The 17115-nt window shown below is 51.8% G+C and overlaps 1 protein-coding gene across 1 annotated transcript in view; it reads right to left on the minus strand.

Annotated features, from left to right (window-relative positions):
* Positions 1–17115, minus strand: part of RARS1 (arginyl-tRNA synthetase 1) — a 198451-nt gene that overhangs the window by 158715 nt on the left and 22621 nt on the right. Inside the window, exons 14-15 of the mRNA XM_004587449.3 lie at positions 16215–16462; positions 2260–2369 (exon numbers count right to left, since the gene is read on the minus strand). Of these exons, the coding sequence (XP_004587506.2) occupies positions 2260–2369; positions 16215–16462 (358 nt within the window). The remainder of the gene's footprint in view (positions 1–2259; positions 2370–16214; positions 16463–17115) is intronic.

A 17115-nucleotide genomic window follows, 5' to 3' on the forward strand; every position in this document is an offset into this window, starting at 1 on the left:
TGTATTTGGTTTAATTGTGAAAGGCTGCCAGAGGGAAAGATTAGGGAGATGTCTTTGCTCTTGTACTGCAGTGTGTTTATGCTTGCAAGAGGAAATGAGTGTGGGCCTGCGACAATGAGTGCAGGGGCCCAAGTGCTCAAGCGCTCAGGCTATGTCTGTTGCCTTCCCAGTCGGATGAGTAAGCTGCGGTGAGAGTGGAGCCGATGGCGCTTGGACTGGGACTGGGACTGTAGTAGGAGATGGCCCTGTTGCAGACGGTGGCTTCGGTTGCTGGGGCCCAGCTGGCAGTGGCTCGTGTTGATGGAAGGTGCGTGTGTCCTCGCCTGCCTTTTTCCTTGTAGTCACACGCACAGGGCAGTGTCCTGCACTGCCAGAAAGGTGAAGCGCTGTGACGGGCAAAGGTGGGACCATTGGGTAGTTGCTGTATAGTGTGCTTTACACCCTGTTGGGGAAGGGAGAGGATCTGTGTATGTGAAGAATTTTTTCCCTGAATGTGGTTTGGAAAGGGATAGTGACAGAGACTCCTCCACGGGCGAGGTGCCTGCTCCGATGGCCGCGAGGAGTAGGATTGGGTCAGGTTGGACCGCAGGGCTGCATCGGGTCTTCTAGCTGGGTGGCAAGGAGCAAGGCATTGGGTCGTCCGCAGCTGCCAGCTGAGGTACAGTAGTAGGAAGTTGGAGTGGCAGACAAGAGCGGAGACTCACATGAGGCACTGAGGTCCAGGGTATGCGTGTGCCACGTGTTAGCCTGAGTGACTGTGCTGCAGTTCCCAGCAAGCATGTCTGTGTAGTTGCTTGTAGTGTCTAGGGAAATCAGAAGGAACTAAGAAGAGTAATGGGTGGCCATGTAGTTCAGGTACTTGTTTGTGGTATTTCTGCCCCTGCAGAGCTGTGTTCTAGTCCCTGTTTTGTGAGAACACAGAGTATGGCATCTGCATGGACTGTGACGCTCAGAAGGCTGAGGAGATGGTACGAACCAGAAAACTTGGAACAACACTGTTTCGATGCAGGTAGTTTGAGCACATTCTGCGAGTGAAGGTCATCTGTATGGTGTTACATTTTAGTCTTGCAAATGTGTGGGAAGCCAGGGCTTGTAGTGACAGGTTTGGGTTTTGTGAGATGTAGATCTGCAGGGCTGTTTGCAGACAGAATCGCTGGCTGGCAGGTAAGTAGGTAGGTATGTGTGCCCGTGCAGGCTGCGGAGAGGGCTCGGGTGCCTCATGTGTCTGGGTGAGGCTTGACTGGAGGCTGTTCGAGCAGACACATGCTCGCTGTGGAGCATGAGAGTGTCGGGAGGGCTTTGCTTCCATCTGTGAGACCGTGACTTGGCTTGTGCTGACGTACTTGTTTCATTGTAGGCTCTGCAGAAACAGAGAGCTGCTCTGCGTGAAGGCTTGCCTGAGGACTTCTGGCTACGTCGCGCTTGTGTCGAGAACGGCAAAGTGTGAGTGTGTGTTGTGTCTTTGTCGTTGACTGGAATAGGATTGTGGAGAGTTGCCTTCTAAGCTAGCGTGCAGTGCAGTGCAGGTAGGACTGGGCCGCAGGCCACGTGCCGGATGTGCTGTGAAGAGGCAATGTGGCATTGTGAGAGGCCTTCCTCAGCAAGCGTCAGCTTCGGCAGCTTTTCCTGGAAAGGGGAAGCCGTGAGTGTGTGCCTTAACAGGTAAGGTGGGTAGATGGGCAAGCGAGCGTAGCTACTGTATGTGGTCAGTCTGCAGTGCCTAAAGGTTCTGTGCAACTGGGGTCATTGTGGAAATAGTGGAGCTAAGCTTGTTGAAGACAGAAGTGGCCAAAAAATCTAGCCATAGCTCGCAAAGCAGAGGTGGTGGTTCTGCTTGTGTCATGGTAAGACTGAGTGTTGGGAAATGGCTTCCTGTCTCCCAGTGGAAGGAACGATTTAGTAGAGTGAGAGATGTGTTTCGGTGGGGTTGTTGGTGGACAGTAGGCAGCACTTGCGCACTGTGTGCCACTGTAGGGCATAGTGTTCGGTGCAGACCAGAGAGGCTGTCTGCAGCTGCAGCTGCAACTGCGCAGGCTTTCTGGTCTGCTGCACTGGGCCCGTGTTGTGTTTTGTGTTTCCCAGCAGGCACACACACTGAATGTGTATAGTGCAGGAGCTTTGCTTCTGTCACGTAGCAAATGTGGGTTGTATGCAATAGGCAGTGTTTGGCGTGGACAGACAGCTTTCATAAAGAAAGGCACTGTTGCTGTTGCTTGTGTTAGTATTTTATTAGTCATGGTGGGGATGGACGTACAAGGATCACATCTTCTGCACGGGCTTTATCCCCAGGATGGCAAAGCCCTTGGCCATGATGGAAGCCACCGCTTCGCACAGCAGCATCCGCCACATGTTGACCTTCAGCACCTTGCCTGAAACGACAGGAAGGCAACACTTGAGGAAGGGAAAACCCGAGAAGAGGTAAGCAAAGGCTTCTGCTCTTTTCACTGCCTTCTAGTGACACAAGTAGTAGTTGTCTGTGTGGCTTAGTGCTACTTACTGATTGGGACAGAGTGCTTGTCCCATAGGCAGTAAGCCACACAGAAAGGTAAGAAACCTCACCTCACTTAGCCTCATGAACCCTGTCTTTGTCTTCCAGGGGACAAGACAGGACGGCAAGAGCGAGTCGCAGGAGCCATGGAGGGTAAGGGTGGAATAGCAAAGAACAGGAGGACAACCAGGTCTACTATATGCTTATGCCGTTCTGCAAGGAATAAATCGGCAAACAAGCATCCAGACGGTTGGATTTTTTTTTAATAAAAAAAACTTAGGAAAAAAATTTTTTCCTTCCAAAAATAATAAATAAATAAAAAAAGCCCCCCCAAGCCCCACCCAAAATACCCCATGTGATGCTCATAATAAAGTTGATACCCGCCCCACCCCAATAAATATTCTCCTTCCACTACCTCTATTCAGTATGATAAACGTCTGCCCAATCACGTCACGCTCCCCTTCGACAAAATCTGCATACATTATACTTGCAAATATTTATCTCCATATGCTATTATCTATAAACAAATAAAAACTATCTCAATTAACCATAATGTCTCCTCTGTCTGTACACGCCGTAAATTACCCAAATACAAACAAAATCGATAGCCGTTGGACTACAAAATATATATTAACATAACCTTGCCCAAACAAACCAACCCCTCCACAATAACAAATATCTCATACTTTTCATTCTTACTCATGCCCCACGCACAGCCATCACCTATTAACCATGACACTAGGAAAAATTGCTTTTATTAAAAACAAATTTCTACACATCTTAACATACACAACAAAAATCCAACGACAACAATCTTCCATCAACACTTTCTTTATTCCTACACACACCATCACATACCAATTTCTCAATTACACATATTACATAAACACATCACACTGGCAAAAATTGCTTTTATTACACACAATTTTATACACACCTTAACATACAACACATCCACACCTTCTTTACTCCTACACACAACATCATATGCCTATACATAACACATGTATCTTTCATTACAAATACACGCAAAACTTCGCTCCACAACCACCAAAGCGATCTCAATCGAAGCACAGCAACCCCTTCACTTATCCAAAGTCCACGCACGACAAAGACGAACCTGCATACAAACAACAAGGGCCAAAATTAAAACCGCTACACACATTACGTTCTACAACATTCAAAGCCATGACCCTACCCACAATGCATAACCAAACCCGCAAAACAAAAACACACACACACTTTTACTCAACCACATGTACACAAAACACACTCCAAATTCAACCTCCACGAACAGAAGCAAAAACTCCCACCTTCACAGCAACATCGCACCGCTACACCACTAACTGCACCCCACCACACCCTCACATCATCACTACACTCTCACAACCACAAAAACGCGCCACAAACCACACATACACACTCTGCTGCACTTCCACCACAACCTGCCACTAACGACACACCTACCTCGACTTATGACAATCTCGCGGACACTGCACAAGCCACCTGTTCCTGCAAAAACAAGACTCCATACCCAACATACCTCACAATCTCCACTTTGCCGCATACCACGTTCACATCACCTGCACACACCACCACAGCTTGACACCTCCTGTCGCACACCAACACCTACGATACCTCTACTCCGCACCATGTCCAACGACACAGCAACCCCCAACTGCTTCCACAGACACCCACAAAACCGTTCACACACTTGTAAATCAATCCACAGCAAACACAACACCACCCTAATATTCTCCCCATCCACACACTCCCTCGCTAACCCGTACCAACCATAGCCACCCGACTCCCCCAACTTCACCCTACTCACAAACCTTCACCCCTACAAATGACCATCTGACCCAACACAACCATGCGACCACCTTGCCCACAACAATCCTCTCCCAACACAAATCAGTTTCTCCCAGGACACCCACACACTATCATTTTCTCCTTCCACAGCACGAGCCACAAACAACCATCACCACCTCCTACGCACACACTCACGACAACCTGCGCCTCACACACACACCAACCTAACACACGACCCCACACTACTCCCCATGCCCTCCACAAACCACGAAACGACAAAAACATAATCCCGATGCAACAATCCACTTCACACCCTCACCGTACATATCCATACGCCCCCCTACTAAATCCTTCATCCTTCCCAAAACACAAACCAACCACTGCGACGAAAACTCCCTCTTCCCTACAACCACAACACACTCTGCCACTTCTTTCATACACACATCCTAATATTCACTCCAAACTCATCCCCAACATCCTCCACATCTCGACAAGCCACAGAGCCACGACTCCAGAACACCACTACACACAGGCACTACTACTCACAGGACACTGATCCACACTCCTCCAATGACAGAAACACAAACCTCGGCCACAACGTCACTCTCCAATGAGAACGATGACACACACCTAACCCAATACACAGCCAAGACCCAAGCTTTCTTACAAACCCCCAAATGCCCACAGACTCCCACACAACTATCCCATCTTTCACGACTCTCCCACGATAACACTAGGACACGTCACCACCTCCACGGCACACAACTTCCCACACATCTACATGTCATCAAACACCAACCCGACCACGTCTCGCCAACGCTCACCACGGGTCACGATGCAGCATCCAAACCATCCCATACACAACACCATCCTCCTCTCCACAGTACTCCCACCACTCCTTTTCACGCTCTATCACCCTCACACCTTCTCCTACCTCCTACCCGCAACGACCATCTGGCCAACACAGCTCTCGACCGCACCAACGCCAGCCACGCTTGACATCCCATAATGCAGCAGCCTCTCACCTGCCTTCCAAACACCACATACCCACACACCTACTCCATGATACCATTCCTGCCTCAACCCATCCTGGCACTGAGACAGTCTGATACCATTTCCACGACAACACCCCTCCACCACCACTGCCACCGTGCCTCGACCACATCATCCCCCACGTCCACTTCCATATCACCATCGCTGCCCCCCTATCACAGCTGCTCCACATCGTACGACCTCTGCGACGAACACCCACAGACCACACAAGCGCAGCCACCGACCTCGCCACACTACAACCTCTATAGCACACCCAGAACAAACTCCTGCCTTCACCTCAGCTCCACGGAGGCCACAGCAGAAACGGCCCACTACACACAACACGACTCACCCCTCCCCACATACGTTTGCCTTACCGTGGACGACACATCTTACAAAAACGACATTAACGACCAACTCACCGTTGCCACGTTTCCCCGTAAACTCCTCAAACGCCACCTAGAAACCCTTCCTCTTCAATCCATACTTTATACCTCACTACGATTCAAAAGCTCACCCTGCACAAAAGCATTCTATCTTCCTCACTCCACACGCAATCACACGCTACACCTCTCCCCTCTCCCCGACATCACCACGACATCGATCCGCAACCAGCGAGCGAACTTTCCATCACCCACCACCTGCTCACCAGCTACGCACGTACCCTGATGCCGACACAGCCTTGGCCTCACATCAACCACAACCACCAACCCCCACGTTCCCGTACCCATCCTTACCCACACCCACGACACGGCCTTCGGGTCACACCTCTACAAAACCCACACCTGAGCCTCTGCCACACCAGAACCCTCCTCCAACTCCACCGTGCAACTAAGACCATCCCAAGACTTGACCCCATCCGCCACTACTTTCCCAGCCCACACACACCGAGCCAGATGCCACGTACAGCACCCAAGACGACAACCACCATTCACATCCGATCCTATGCCTGGCACATCCAGCACGGGCGAACGCAACAGCCCCGTGACGCCATCACTTATACAACACCCACACCTTCCCCTCTTCCACACTTTTCTTCCCTGCAGAAACACATCACAAACACACACACAGCCAACCCATCCGTACGCCACGAACGACACAGACCATCCTCCCCTACACGCCACCTAGCCTACCCATCACCCCAGCGACCGTTCCCTTAGAACACCTGATCTTCACCCTACGAACAACACTCGTCCTACTCCCACGTTCCTCTTCGCTGACCACACGACACCACGAATCCCGGCCCACCATTCACTCTACATGCTGTAAACTGCCCACACAGCAACACTCACCCACACCACCAACGGCACTTACCCCACACCCACAAGAAACACACACCTGCCCGTTACGACACACGATCCCCCCTTCACTTCCAGCCCGAAACCATTCCCACGACCGCACCTGTCCCTACCGTTGGCACACATCCCTCCTTCTACTGCTAACACCAGAAGCTACGGCCAGACTTCCTTCTTTTCCCAACTCACCATGCACGCACCGCCAACCCTCACCTCCTACTTCCTCAAATGCCTTCCTCTCAGCTTTGACCACATCACACGCCTCCGCTATAGCTCCAACGGCTGCGACCCACACGAACCCTACAATCCACCTCACACCCTCAATCCACCAGGTTCTGCCCCTACACGACAGAGCAGGTTTCGCCGACACTTACTTCCACAACCTGCCCTATTCCAGAAAGACTTTGCTCTCAGACAGCTCGACCGTTCGCCTACTCCGGACCCTACCCATCACCTCTTCTACCCCAGACAAAACAACCCTACCCGACAATGACACACTGTCCTCACGCCATGCCGACTGCCCCGATCGCCACCACACTCACGTCCACGACACACTTATTATCCACATGACATCGACGAGGACCCTCCTCGTCACCGCTCTTTCCCTTCTACTGCCACTCTCGAGGACCGTGCCAACCCAGCAGCCACAGCTAACCGTTCTGAACTACGGAACACCTGACACGCTATAACACACGTACCGCTGCTCCTCACGAGACACCGCAATAAACACATCCAACACCACACCCTGACACACCATCCACCCGTCATATCACCTCCCTGACACGCTGATTCGGCTCTACCCACACCTGGATGACCCATTCACCTAAACCTAGCACACCTACGACAACCTTTTCTCACAGACCATCACGGCACACCTCAAAACCCACTTTGGGCCTTCTACCACCTACGCGCACGCAACACACGACGCATCCTACGTCCCCATCATCGACCCACGACGCGACACCCGACTCGGCTCGAGCACGATCCCGACAGCACCACTACTCCTACGCACCTGCATCAATCCCATGTCACACACTCACAAACCTACCCTGACGCTAACTCTCCACAAAGCGACTCTCACGACACTACCTACAGCCACCCGTCCGTGCGTTCACACACAATGATATCCCGCACAGCAGCCTCCTCGACCTCCACTCATCGGACCCCGTCCGTCAAGACCGAGGCACCCCTTACCAATCTTTCCCAACTGCACTCACGCTGCACTTCACGGCCATCACTTCCCCAGTAGGAAACTTAATGAGCCTCTACATGACAAACAACACGTTCCAACACCACAACGACCATCACTTTCCATCACGAGCCCGGCACAGTCCGGCTCCTTCTCCACACTCGCTGCCCTGCCTCCAGCTACCACATACATGAGGATGAACTGGCCGCGGACGCCGCCGGCTGGCCGTCCAACACCAACCTCTCGCACACTGGGCCTTTGATTGCCTCCTACAGTACCTCCATACTGAACCCACGGTGCTTCTACTTCACCACTACTTCCTCCACGCTCCCAACCAAAGAATCACCTCTTCGGAGAAGCTAAGTGACCATCACGACACCTGCTCACTTTCTGCACACCAACCACATGATCCTCAAGCGTGACATAGATGCACCAACACCCTATGCGTGCCGTGTCAAACTCATAGTCACACAACACGGCGCACCGGCAAACGCCGCTCCTTTCAGAAGCGAAAGCTCACGCCTCATCGAACGGGATCCTATCTTATTACCTGGCATCACGATGAGTCAAGACTCAGGTCTCACACGGCAAACCCATGACATTCACCACCACACCACAACACCATAGCCACGAGTTCATTCTCTGCGACATCTGTGCCCAAACCCAGGACTACTATCACCCTCACCGGTTGGCTCAACACTCAAAACACTGCTCGACTCAGCTACCTGTCACGACTCCACCTGCCATCACTCACACATCAAAGAACCCCTCACAACCTGCACCGATCAACACGGCAGCACCCACATGTACATCCTGACTAGGCAGTGGCGTGCGCCAGGCAAGCACCTTCACCACCACAAACAACCCCACATGCAACGTCACACTACTCCGCATGAGCGCCTCAAACGCAAAGCCATTCACGACAACTGGGTCTGCAACTGACTCAAGTGCAAGAACTTCAAAAGCACCCTCAGCGGATCATACCACCCGCTGTTCAACACACACGGTCAGGACCTGAGAGTCACACAAGCAGAGCAACGTACCTCCAACGACTGGCTACTATGTGGGTTACTAACGCAACCACATAGACCGCGCAGGACAAAACAAACTTCGACACACAGCTCAGACTGAGCAAGGCTCTCCTACCTCCTAGTCCACAACAGGCAAGGACACGAAGCCACAGCATTTACGACAGGGGCAGGGACAGAGGCAAGAGCTACGCCAAGCCTACTCAGAACAACCACTCACGTGCGCACCATCTACGACTGCAAACAACGCCAGTGCGGGAACCTGGGAGTCACCCTGCCCGATGAAAGTTCCAACACAAGAGCTCGGGGCCAAAATGGGGGCCGCGTTCCGATCACCAAACACTCATACACTCACTTACCACAAATGCAGACTGAGACTGCACACGCCTATTCCTACACAGCGACACCATCCAGCGCTCTGGACGACCAGGCTAGATGTGGCACAGGCAAGCCTACGTCACAGCTCCCGCTGAGCCACGTGGACACCCTATACGGGTATCCATGCACCCTGACTGCACAGAAACATCCCACAGAAACAACCAGATGGCATTCAAGACCACTCCACCCAACCCACTGTTCCTCCTAACACAAGAAAGACACTAAATACAGCTGCCTCACTCACCCACACGTGCTATGCACAAACTCCACAATAGACAGAGGTTCCACTGCGAAAGCATGACAAACACCTCTGCGCAGACACAGTCCCTGCAGGTAACCGCAAAAACCACAATACAGAACAACCAACCCACCCAGCTCCCCTTCGTAGAGGATTTTAACCTAAACGTATAGTCAGTGCAATCTCCAACTCGCCAACCACACCAAATACTTGTCTTCCTTCTCCCTCCTACACCCCATATCTCCACGTCTTGCCAAGTTCACCAATCTCTACAGCTAAACACAAAACACATTTTCCGTATTAACATTTTCTTTCCTTTTTTTTTTCTTATTTAAACACAAAGCCTGCCACTTACCCAAAAACCACCAGCACGACACTAAAACACAGCAATTTTCCAAGCATAATCTGCAACGTCCTAGCCTGAAACCACCTTCACTCCCCCATCCATACAGCTAGTAAGATCTAGACCCGCGGGGGACCCTTGGCCCATATAGGCCAGAGAGAAGAGGCAGCCAGAAGCGTCCGAGTGCAAGCCACCGTCCTGGCAAGCCTCACCCATCTACCATGACATTGTTGCAAGGATCAGGAAATGAACCCTGCGCCAAATGACCCCCCCCCACGCCCACCCCTGCCGCCACTGCCTTCTAACCACCCCTGCCCTGAATGTCCCCAACCCACAAGGTAGGTACAGCGCTAGCCCCGCACTCCACATACAATGCAAGTCGTCCACACACATGCCATGATCAAGTGCCTTCACCGGCTTCCTTCTTTGTCAACATGGGGCTCTGTTTTTTTTTTTTTTCTTCACCACTGAATATTTGGAAACTGACCAGCCAGGTGCTAGGCACACTATCACGATCACCGACCGCTTGACTGTAATATTTTTTAACTCAGTAACTAAAAAAGCTGAGGTTTTTTCTCTTCTATATTTGTTTTTCCTTTTTGCAGTCACTCCATATGTACCCACAAAGAAAACACTTTGATTCTGCATTCTCTTTTTTTTAATCGTTTTCATCATTTTCTCTACCTTGACCAAAGTCTGCAACTTATACCTTAACAGAGCAGAGAAAATTTTAAACCACAACACAGCAGACAAACTCGACCAATACTACTTTCAAGGGGCTTTTTTGTTGGTTTGTTTCTGCTGCCTTCTGATTAGCTTCTTAACGTATCAATCTAAAGTTCCATTTTCCTTATCAAGATTTTAGATTTCTCAAAGTCAATGTTTTCCACAAACGAAAAAAAAAAAAAAAAAGGGCATATGGGCAAACCACACCAAACCCCTTGACATCACCCACGACGGAATCCAACCGACACGACACAGTGCAGGTCAAACCACATTCGGTTCCGACAAAAACCACTTCACCTTACGGAATCCCGACACGCACCGGCCTATACCGTATCTGCCCACACTTCCCAGCCGCCACACCTCAGCACCAGCAAACGAGGCGGCAGACTCGGCAGCGACACTGCAAGCGAAGGCTCCCCTGCAAGACGGCTACCCCCACTAGAGAGCGTGACCTGCGATGGGGCCACACCAGACCAGACAGACCTACGACACCCGGGGCCCCTCCTGGAAAAGCCAGGCCACACTGACGATTCCTCCTGGCGCAAACAAACATCAGAGTGGGTAAGGCTCGGTTGGGCTACACCGCAGCATCAGCTGCCACAAGCCGTTATCACGGGGTTAATTCTGTCAAGACACACGTCAGACCTGCCGCGAGACCGCATCATCTGCGACGGGCAGGACCTTAGCAGGGACACAGTACCTGCTCCCACCTGCGTAACCACTCCCACAGGAAGCCACAAACACCACGACAGACGGGCAACCAACAGCATCGCTGTACACTGCATACGTAGAACTAGGCGTCGATGCCCATTCACATGTATAAGAGCTCCATGGCACGTGGCACAGACTGAACTACTCTGCTGCACATACCGGCAAGCATCACAACTAGCATACGGGCGACCCTGGCACGAATCACGATCGTTCACTCCGACGAGGTTGCAGCTCTCACTACTTTATCTGACGGCCGAGTATGTGTCTTCCAGGATCAGGATGCACTACCACAGCCGTCGACTCCAATAGCACACGGCACCAACGACAGAACCGACCCACCCGTATCAACCACCCGCCGATCAGGCCGATGGACTCCACCGAACTCGATACTTGCAAATACACACAAGCATCTGCTCTCGGAACCCCTCAGAAAAAGTCTCTTCGGGGATCTGACCGATCCTACAGCCGGACGCAGAGCCCTCACCGACAAAAGAGAGAGGACACACCGAATCCATCAGACACCCCACCCACAGGTAGCCACTCAAAAACTTGAACACACAGAAATGCTAACATGGACTACGTCATTCCACGGATTCTTCACGGAACTCATCGTGCTGGCAGTGGCCACACTGCCGGCCGTTCATAACCGGAACACTACCAAAACGACACGAGCAGCACACTCGGAGCACCCCACGACGACGACCTACGGTGGGTACCAGACTGGGTGGGGCTTCTCCCTTCACCTCCCCTTGACCACACATACAGGGAACAACTCATGTGGAAATAATAGCCTTACCCACTTGGCCACAGCCCTTAACCCTTTTCACCCTAAGTCACCATATCAGGATGGTCCAAAATCACGGGAAAAAAACCCAACAACAACAACGACAAAAACAAAACCCAAAACCTGACACCCACAGGGCCACCCTTTCTAACAGGCTACAGAGACCTAAACCAGCTATGACTTCACCTCTAGCTATCTCCCTCACACCTACACACTGCACGAGAACTACCTCCTTCACACTCCTACACCAACCTTGCTCACCCCCCTACTTCACATACATAAAGCCAACACCCCTAATTCAGTCACATCCCTTGCCACACGAGTTGACCTGAAACACGACCCAAATCACAAACACCCCACACGTGACCCTACTCTACTTGTCCCTCACAGGGGCAGCACTCACCCTAGCTATCACAGGCTTTTCTCTTTTTTTGTTTTTCTTCTTCTTTTTCTAAACATGACACACGCAACAGAGATGTGGCTGCCGGTGCGGGGGTGTCTGTGTGTGTGTGTGCGTACACGTGCCAGTCCCACAGGCTTCTCACCAGCCACACCACCTCACCGTTTCTAACACATCACAACCTTCAACTCCCTACCATACCTGCACTACCTCATTCCACTGCTTCATCTATGCATCACCAGAACGCGGCACCTACCGCCAGACATCACAGTCCCCAAACCACCACAGACACCCTCATACCGACATCGACAACACGCTCCAATCACAAAGGCTCACCCAAACTCTCCTCCATAGCATCTCCAAACTCCCGCCTAGTGCCGCCCGTACACCTCCTCTGACGCCTGAGGCTCATTTCAGTAAGAAAACACCAACACACACAGACCCACCAGTGTCCGCCACCGAATCCCGTTCACGGCGGAAAACAGCGACTCTCGCACTGTTCGGGATACAACCTCTCCTCACCATCACAGAGCACTCCCTGTCCCCTAAGCTCGCCGTCAATCACCACCTTCCCTTCACCCAATCACACTAGCGCTATCCGAACCACCTCTTTCATCACCTCTTTCATCACCACACCTCGACCCAAACGCCATGACGACAGATGCACAATCTTTCAGCCACGAAGACGCACATGAAAGATGACGGCGCTCACAAGCACTAATTGCAAAAACATGGAAGCAGCCAAAATACACATCACCGAAGGATTGGATAAGACAGCTATGGTTCATCTACTCCATGGAATACTACTCAACTATTAAAAAAAACAAAAGCCAGTTCTTTGTGGCCAAATGGGCCAAACAGGAAACCATACTGCTAAGGAAAATGAGCCAATCCCAAAAGGTTACATACCACATGTTTGCCTTCATTGAAGATGACACGATGTTATCTATAACATGTTCTGCTAGGTTTGTTCTAGGTAGTGTATACACTAACATTGAAATCTCAATGAGGTGCTCACAGAAGCCGGTGAAGACCTCGCATTTACTTCTAACATATCGGTTACTCATGACTATGCCAATTAATTCCATCATGATATAAACTTGTGCTGATGGTACGTTGCAGTTTTTCATTGATCCGGATGATACTCTGCTGGCTCTGTCTTCAGACCAGAGAGGGTATACCTAAGAAGCCGTTGAACTTGACGGGACAAAAAGATGATGGACTCTATGTATGCTATGTGCTTGCAATGGGGGAATCTCAACGGAGCTTGAGCTGCGGTTATGCAACAAGGTGCAGGAATCCACCATGGTGGGAGAGTTTGGGGACGCGTGGGGAGAACCCAAGCACCTACGAAACTGTGTTACATAATACGATGTAATTGATGAATTAAAACTAATAATAATAATTAAAAAAAAAAGATGACTGCGCTCATTCAAATACAAAACCTACACACCGTCACCCGAGACCCTCATCCACGACCCACAACCGCCAGCCCCTAACCTCGGCAGCAGGACACGCACACGGCAGGCCTCTCCGAGGCCGATGCCTACCTCTCCACACGACTGCTGCTAGTGCCTACCCATATGCTGCACGTCTGACACGTCAGTACACACGTTGCAACGCACACTACGGGGGGTCACGAAAAAAAAATTTCCACCTTTCACAACCACACAACTGAGCACACGTGCACGACCTGCATCCACACAATAACCACATGCAGTCAGTAAAGAAGAACCCAACTCCAACGGTCCGGCATCCTTCACACTCACAAAGACAGGCAGGCAACTCAGGCGTCCACCCTCTGATGGATACTCACGCACAATGCTGCCATACACAATTACACAGCAATGAAAACACCACGAGCGGAGTCATCCGCAACACACAAAGCAAAAACCCAAAAACCCACGCCGAAACAAACACAGCCAAAGCAAGTGCACACGACGGAACTGACATAAGCCAGCCACACAATCGATCACCATAACCCTAAACATGTTGGACGTCTCACACAGTAACACACACAAACAACAGTGGACTCACATACCGTGACCACATCTTGCTAATGTCCCACAGTGCAGCCACGTAGCTATAGGTAACAATACTACCATTTATACGGGACAGATATCAAGCATACAGCCGACCGGGGAGCGTACTCGCTGGAATCTTTCCCTTAGATACGCCAGCGTCCCCTACGGGCGCTGCGTCGTGTCCCGACCGTCGTACCTCCCATCCTGCTCCCGGCACGTACCCTGGGAAGGCGTTCGAAGACGGCCCGAACCCTGCGGACCGTACACCCGTGTGGCCCACGGGGAAGAAGCTCTCACCTCCTAGCTTCGATTGCACTCGGCTCCGGCCGCTGAGACCACTATGTCAGCGGCCCAGTCACACGAGCATCTTTCGCACCGACTCTCCTCCTCTCTCCACATCTCACTTTCCAACACAGAAGCCATCCTTACACATACTAGAGATAATCACGAACACCTCATAACACATTTCATAGGCACAGGATCCAACAGAGGTTCCTGCCACATTCTTACAACACTACAACACACCCGCTGTCAAACACACACCGCAGAGGCCACATTCACCTACCGCCCGTGACACCGACACGAACCCCGGTCTCCTGCCTCTGCCTCGCACGACCCAGGATGTTGTAACCACGGTGGCAGTGACGCAGCGCACAGAACGCGTCCCACACGTCCTCCAACTCGGCCTTGCCATCACACACAGACCTTCACGACCACACGAAACAATCACCTCACTGCATGGAATTCCGACATTCACGTACAACAACTTCAGCTCTGTGACCCTCCTCCGGTGTCTATATGGATGCATTATGCAGGCACGTCATTTCTTCTTCCTCACCCCCGCTTTCAAGCTGCAATTCTACCCACGCGCGGGCCGTCTTTCTCCACTTGGCAAAGTACCTCAACAACACAGACACTCGACGCCACAATCTTCCATGACGATCACGATGACCTAATCCCCTCCAAAGCAGACCCGACTCCACTCGTCCACACTCAACCGCCAGTGCGAATACATACTACATTTCATAACAACAAACCCCACCATCCACACATATGCACACTAACACCGTCATGCACGAAAAACCTTACGATATCAGACTCGCAACACACTAGATCCAGCAGTGAGACCGAGTTGATCACGTCACATGACCTAACAGGACGGCTCGAGCACAAGCAGGACACCGCACACTGCCATCCTCATCACGACCGTCACACACACACAGAGGCACACACGTCAACCGCCTCTCCAGAGCCGCACTCCTTGCCAAAGCTCCGCTCCAGGACCTGCGACGGTCCAGTCCGACACAGAGAAGACTATGCAAATGACAAGACGCGAGTCACCAAAGCATACAAGACACTTCGCACTGACAACGCACGCTACAGGACAGCAAAGGAGATCCCATCCTCCCAACCGTCCCCTGGGACACGATGCCAAGCTCACGCTCCCGAAGCCAACGCTCTCACGCCCTCACCTTGACAAAACACACACACCACTCACACAACTCATGCGGCGTACCACTGATACCTCAGCGATCCCAAAGATCGCTGGACAACGAGCAACACCCACTCACCGACCCACAGACCCACTCACACTTTCACCCTCGCACGAGCTAGCTCACGCTGACTCCTACGATACAGCCTATACATCGCTGAGCTTCTATCACATTGCTAGGAATGACCCACGTTCAAGACCTACCGCCACCCATCCTGGAATGCTTTCACGATGCTCCGCCCTTCACGGTGTCCCGACTCCGAGATACACTCACCGGTCTGTCTGTCTTTCTCCACACAGTAGCAGCTGTCGTAGAACTCGGTGAAAGTCGTGGCCAGCTCGTAGATATAATCGCACAGCGTGTGCAGAAACAGGTCATCCAGAATCTTCTGCACGACCTCGGGAAACCGCAGGATGCACCGGCCCAGCTTCCACTCCTTCTCGTGCTCCAACACGATCTTCGTCTCCCGGGCGGCCTTCCGCAGCGTCTCTTCATCCACGTTGGCCAGACGGGCGATGGACCTGCAACACAGGCCGTGCCCCGTCACGCCCTTGCACGGGCACACCACACCTAACCAGTGCCTGGCAGGGACCCGTCACTGTTCCATTCCCACACGACAGCTACAGGACAATTTTGACACGGGACTTACATCAGGCGAGGCAGACGCTGCGGTGCACCACAACATCAAACGCAAACGCGATGACGATAGGCCGTCGGCGGACACCAGCCGAGTACATGAACTCTACCTCTGTCCTCTCGAGCTTTTCTCTCTTTTTTTACATAACACACTAAGTAGCTTGCACCTCAATCCTGCTTCACACTGCCCAGCCTCCAATCAGTATACCTCACTTTAACGTCCAACTCGAACGCTTCCATCCCGTTTGGTGGCCAACAACAGTGGCTCAAGCCCTGAGAAACAAGCCTCAACATTACTCCCAGCTCTTGGCTCTCGCTCATGGTCACCGCTTACATCTGGAGAGTTACCCGGCAGAGCGGCCTTCACTCGGCCAACCCGTCTTTCCTCACCGCCTTCTCCACCAAAAGACATGGACTGCTTCCCTCCACATTCCTTAGGCATTCATTTTTGCCAGACAGAGTGGACACAGGTCCATGAATTCAAATTCACATTTCAGCTACCATTCTAAACCACAACATACGTTCACACAATCCGGCA

This window comes from Ochotona princeps, chromosome 19 (assembly GCF_030435755.1).
Source record: "Ochotona princeps isolate mOchPri1 chromosome 19, mOchPri1.hap1, whole genome shotgun sequence".
Classification (NCBI taxonomy): domain Eukaryota; kingdom Metazoa; phylum Chordata; class Mammalia; order Lagomorpha; family Ochotonidae; genus Ochotona; species Ochotona princeps.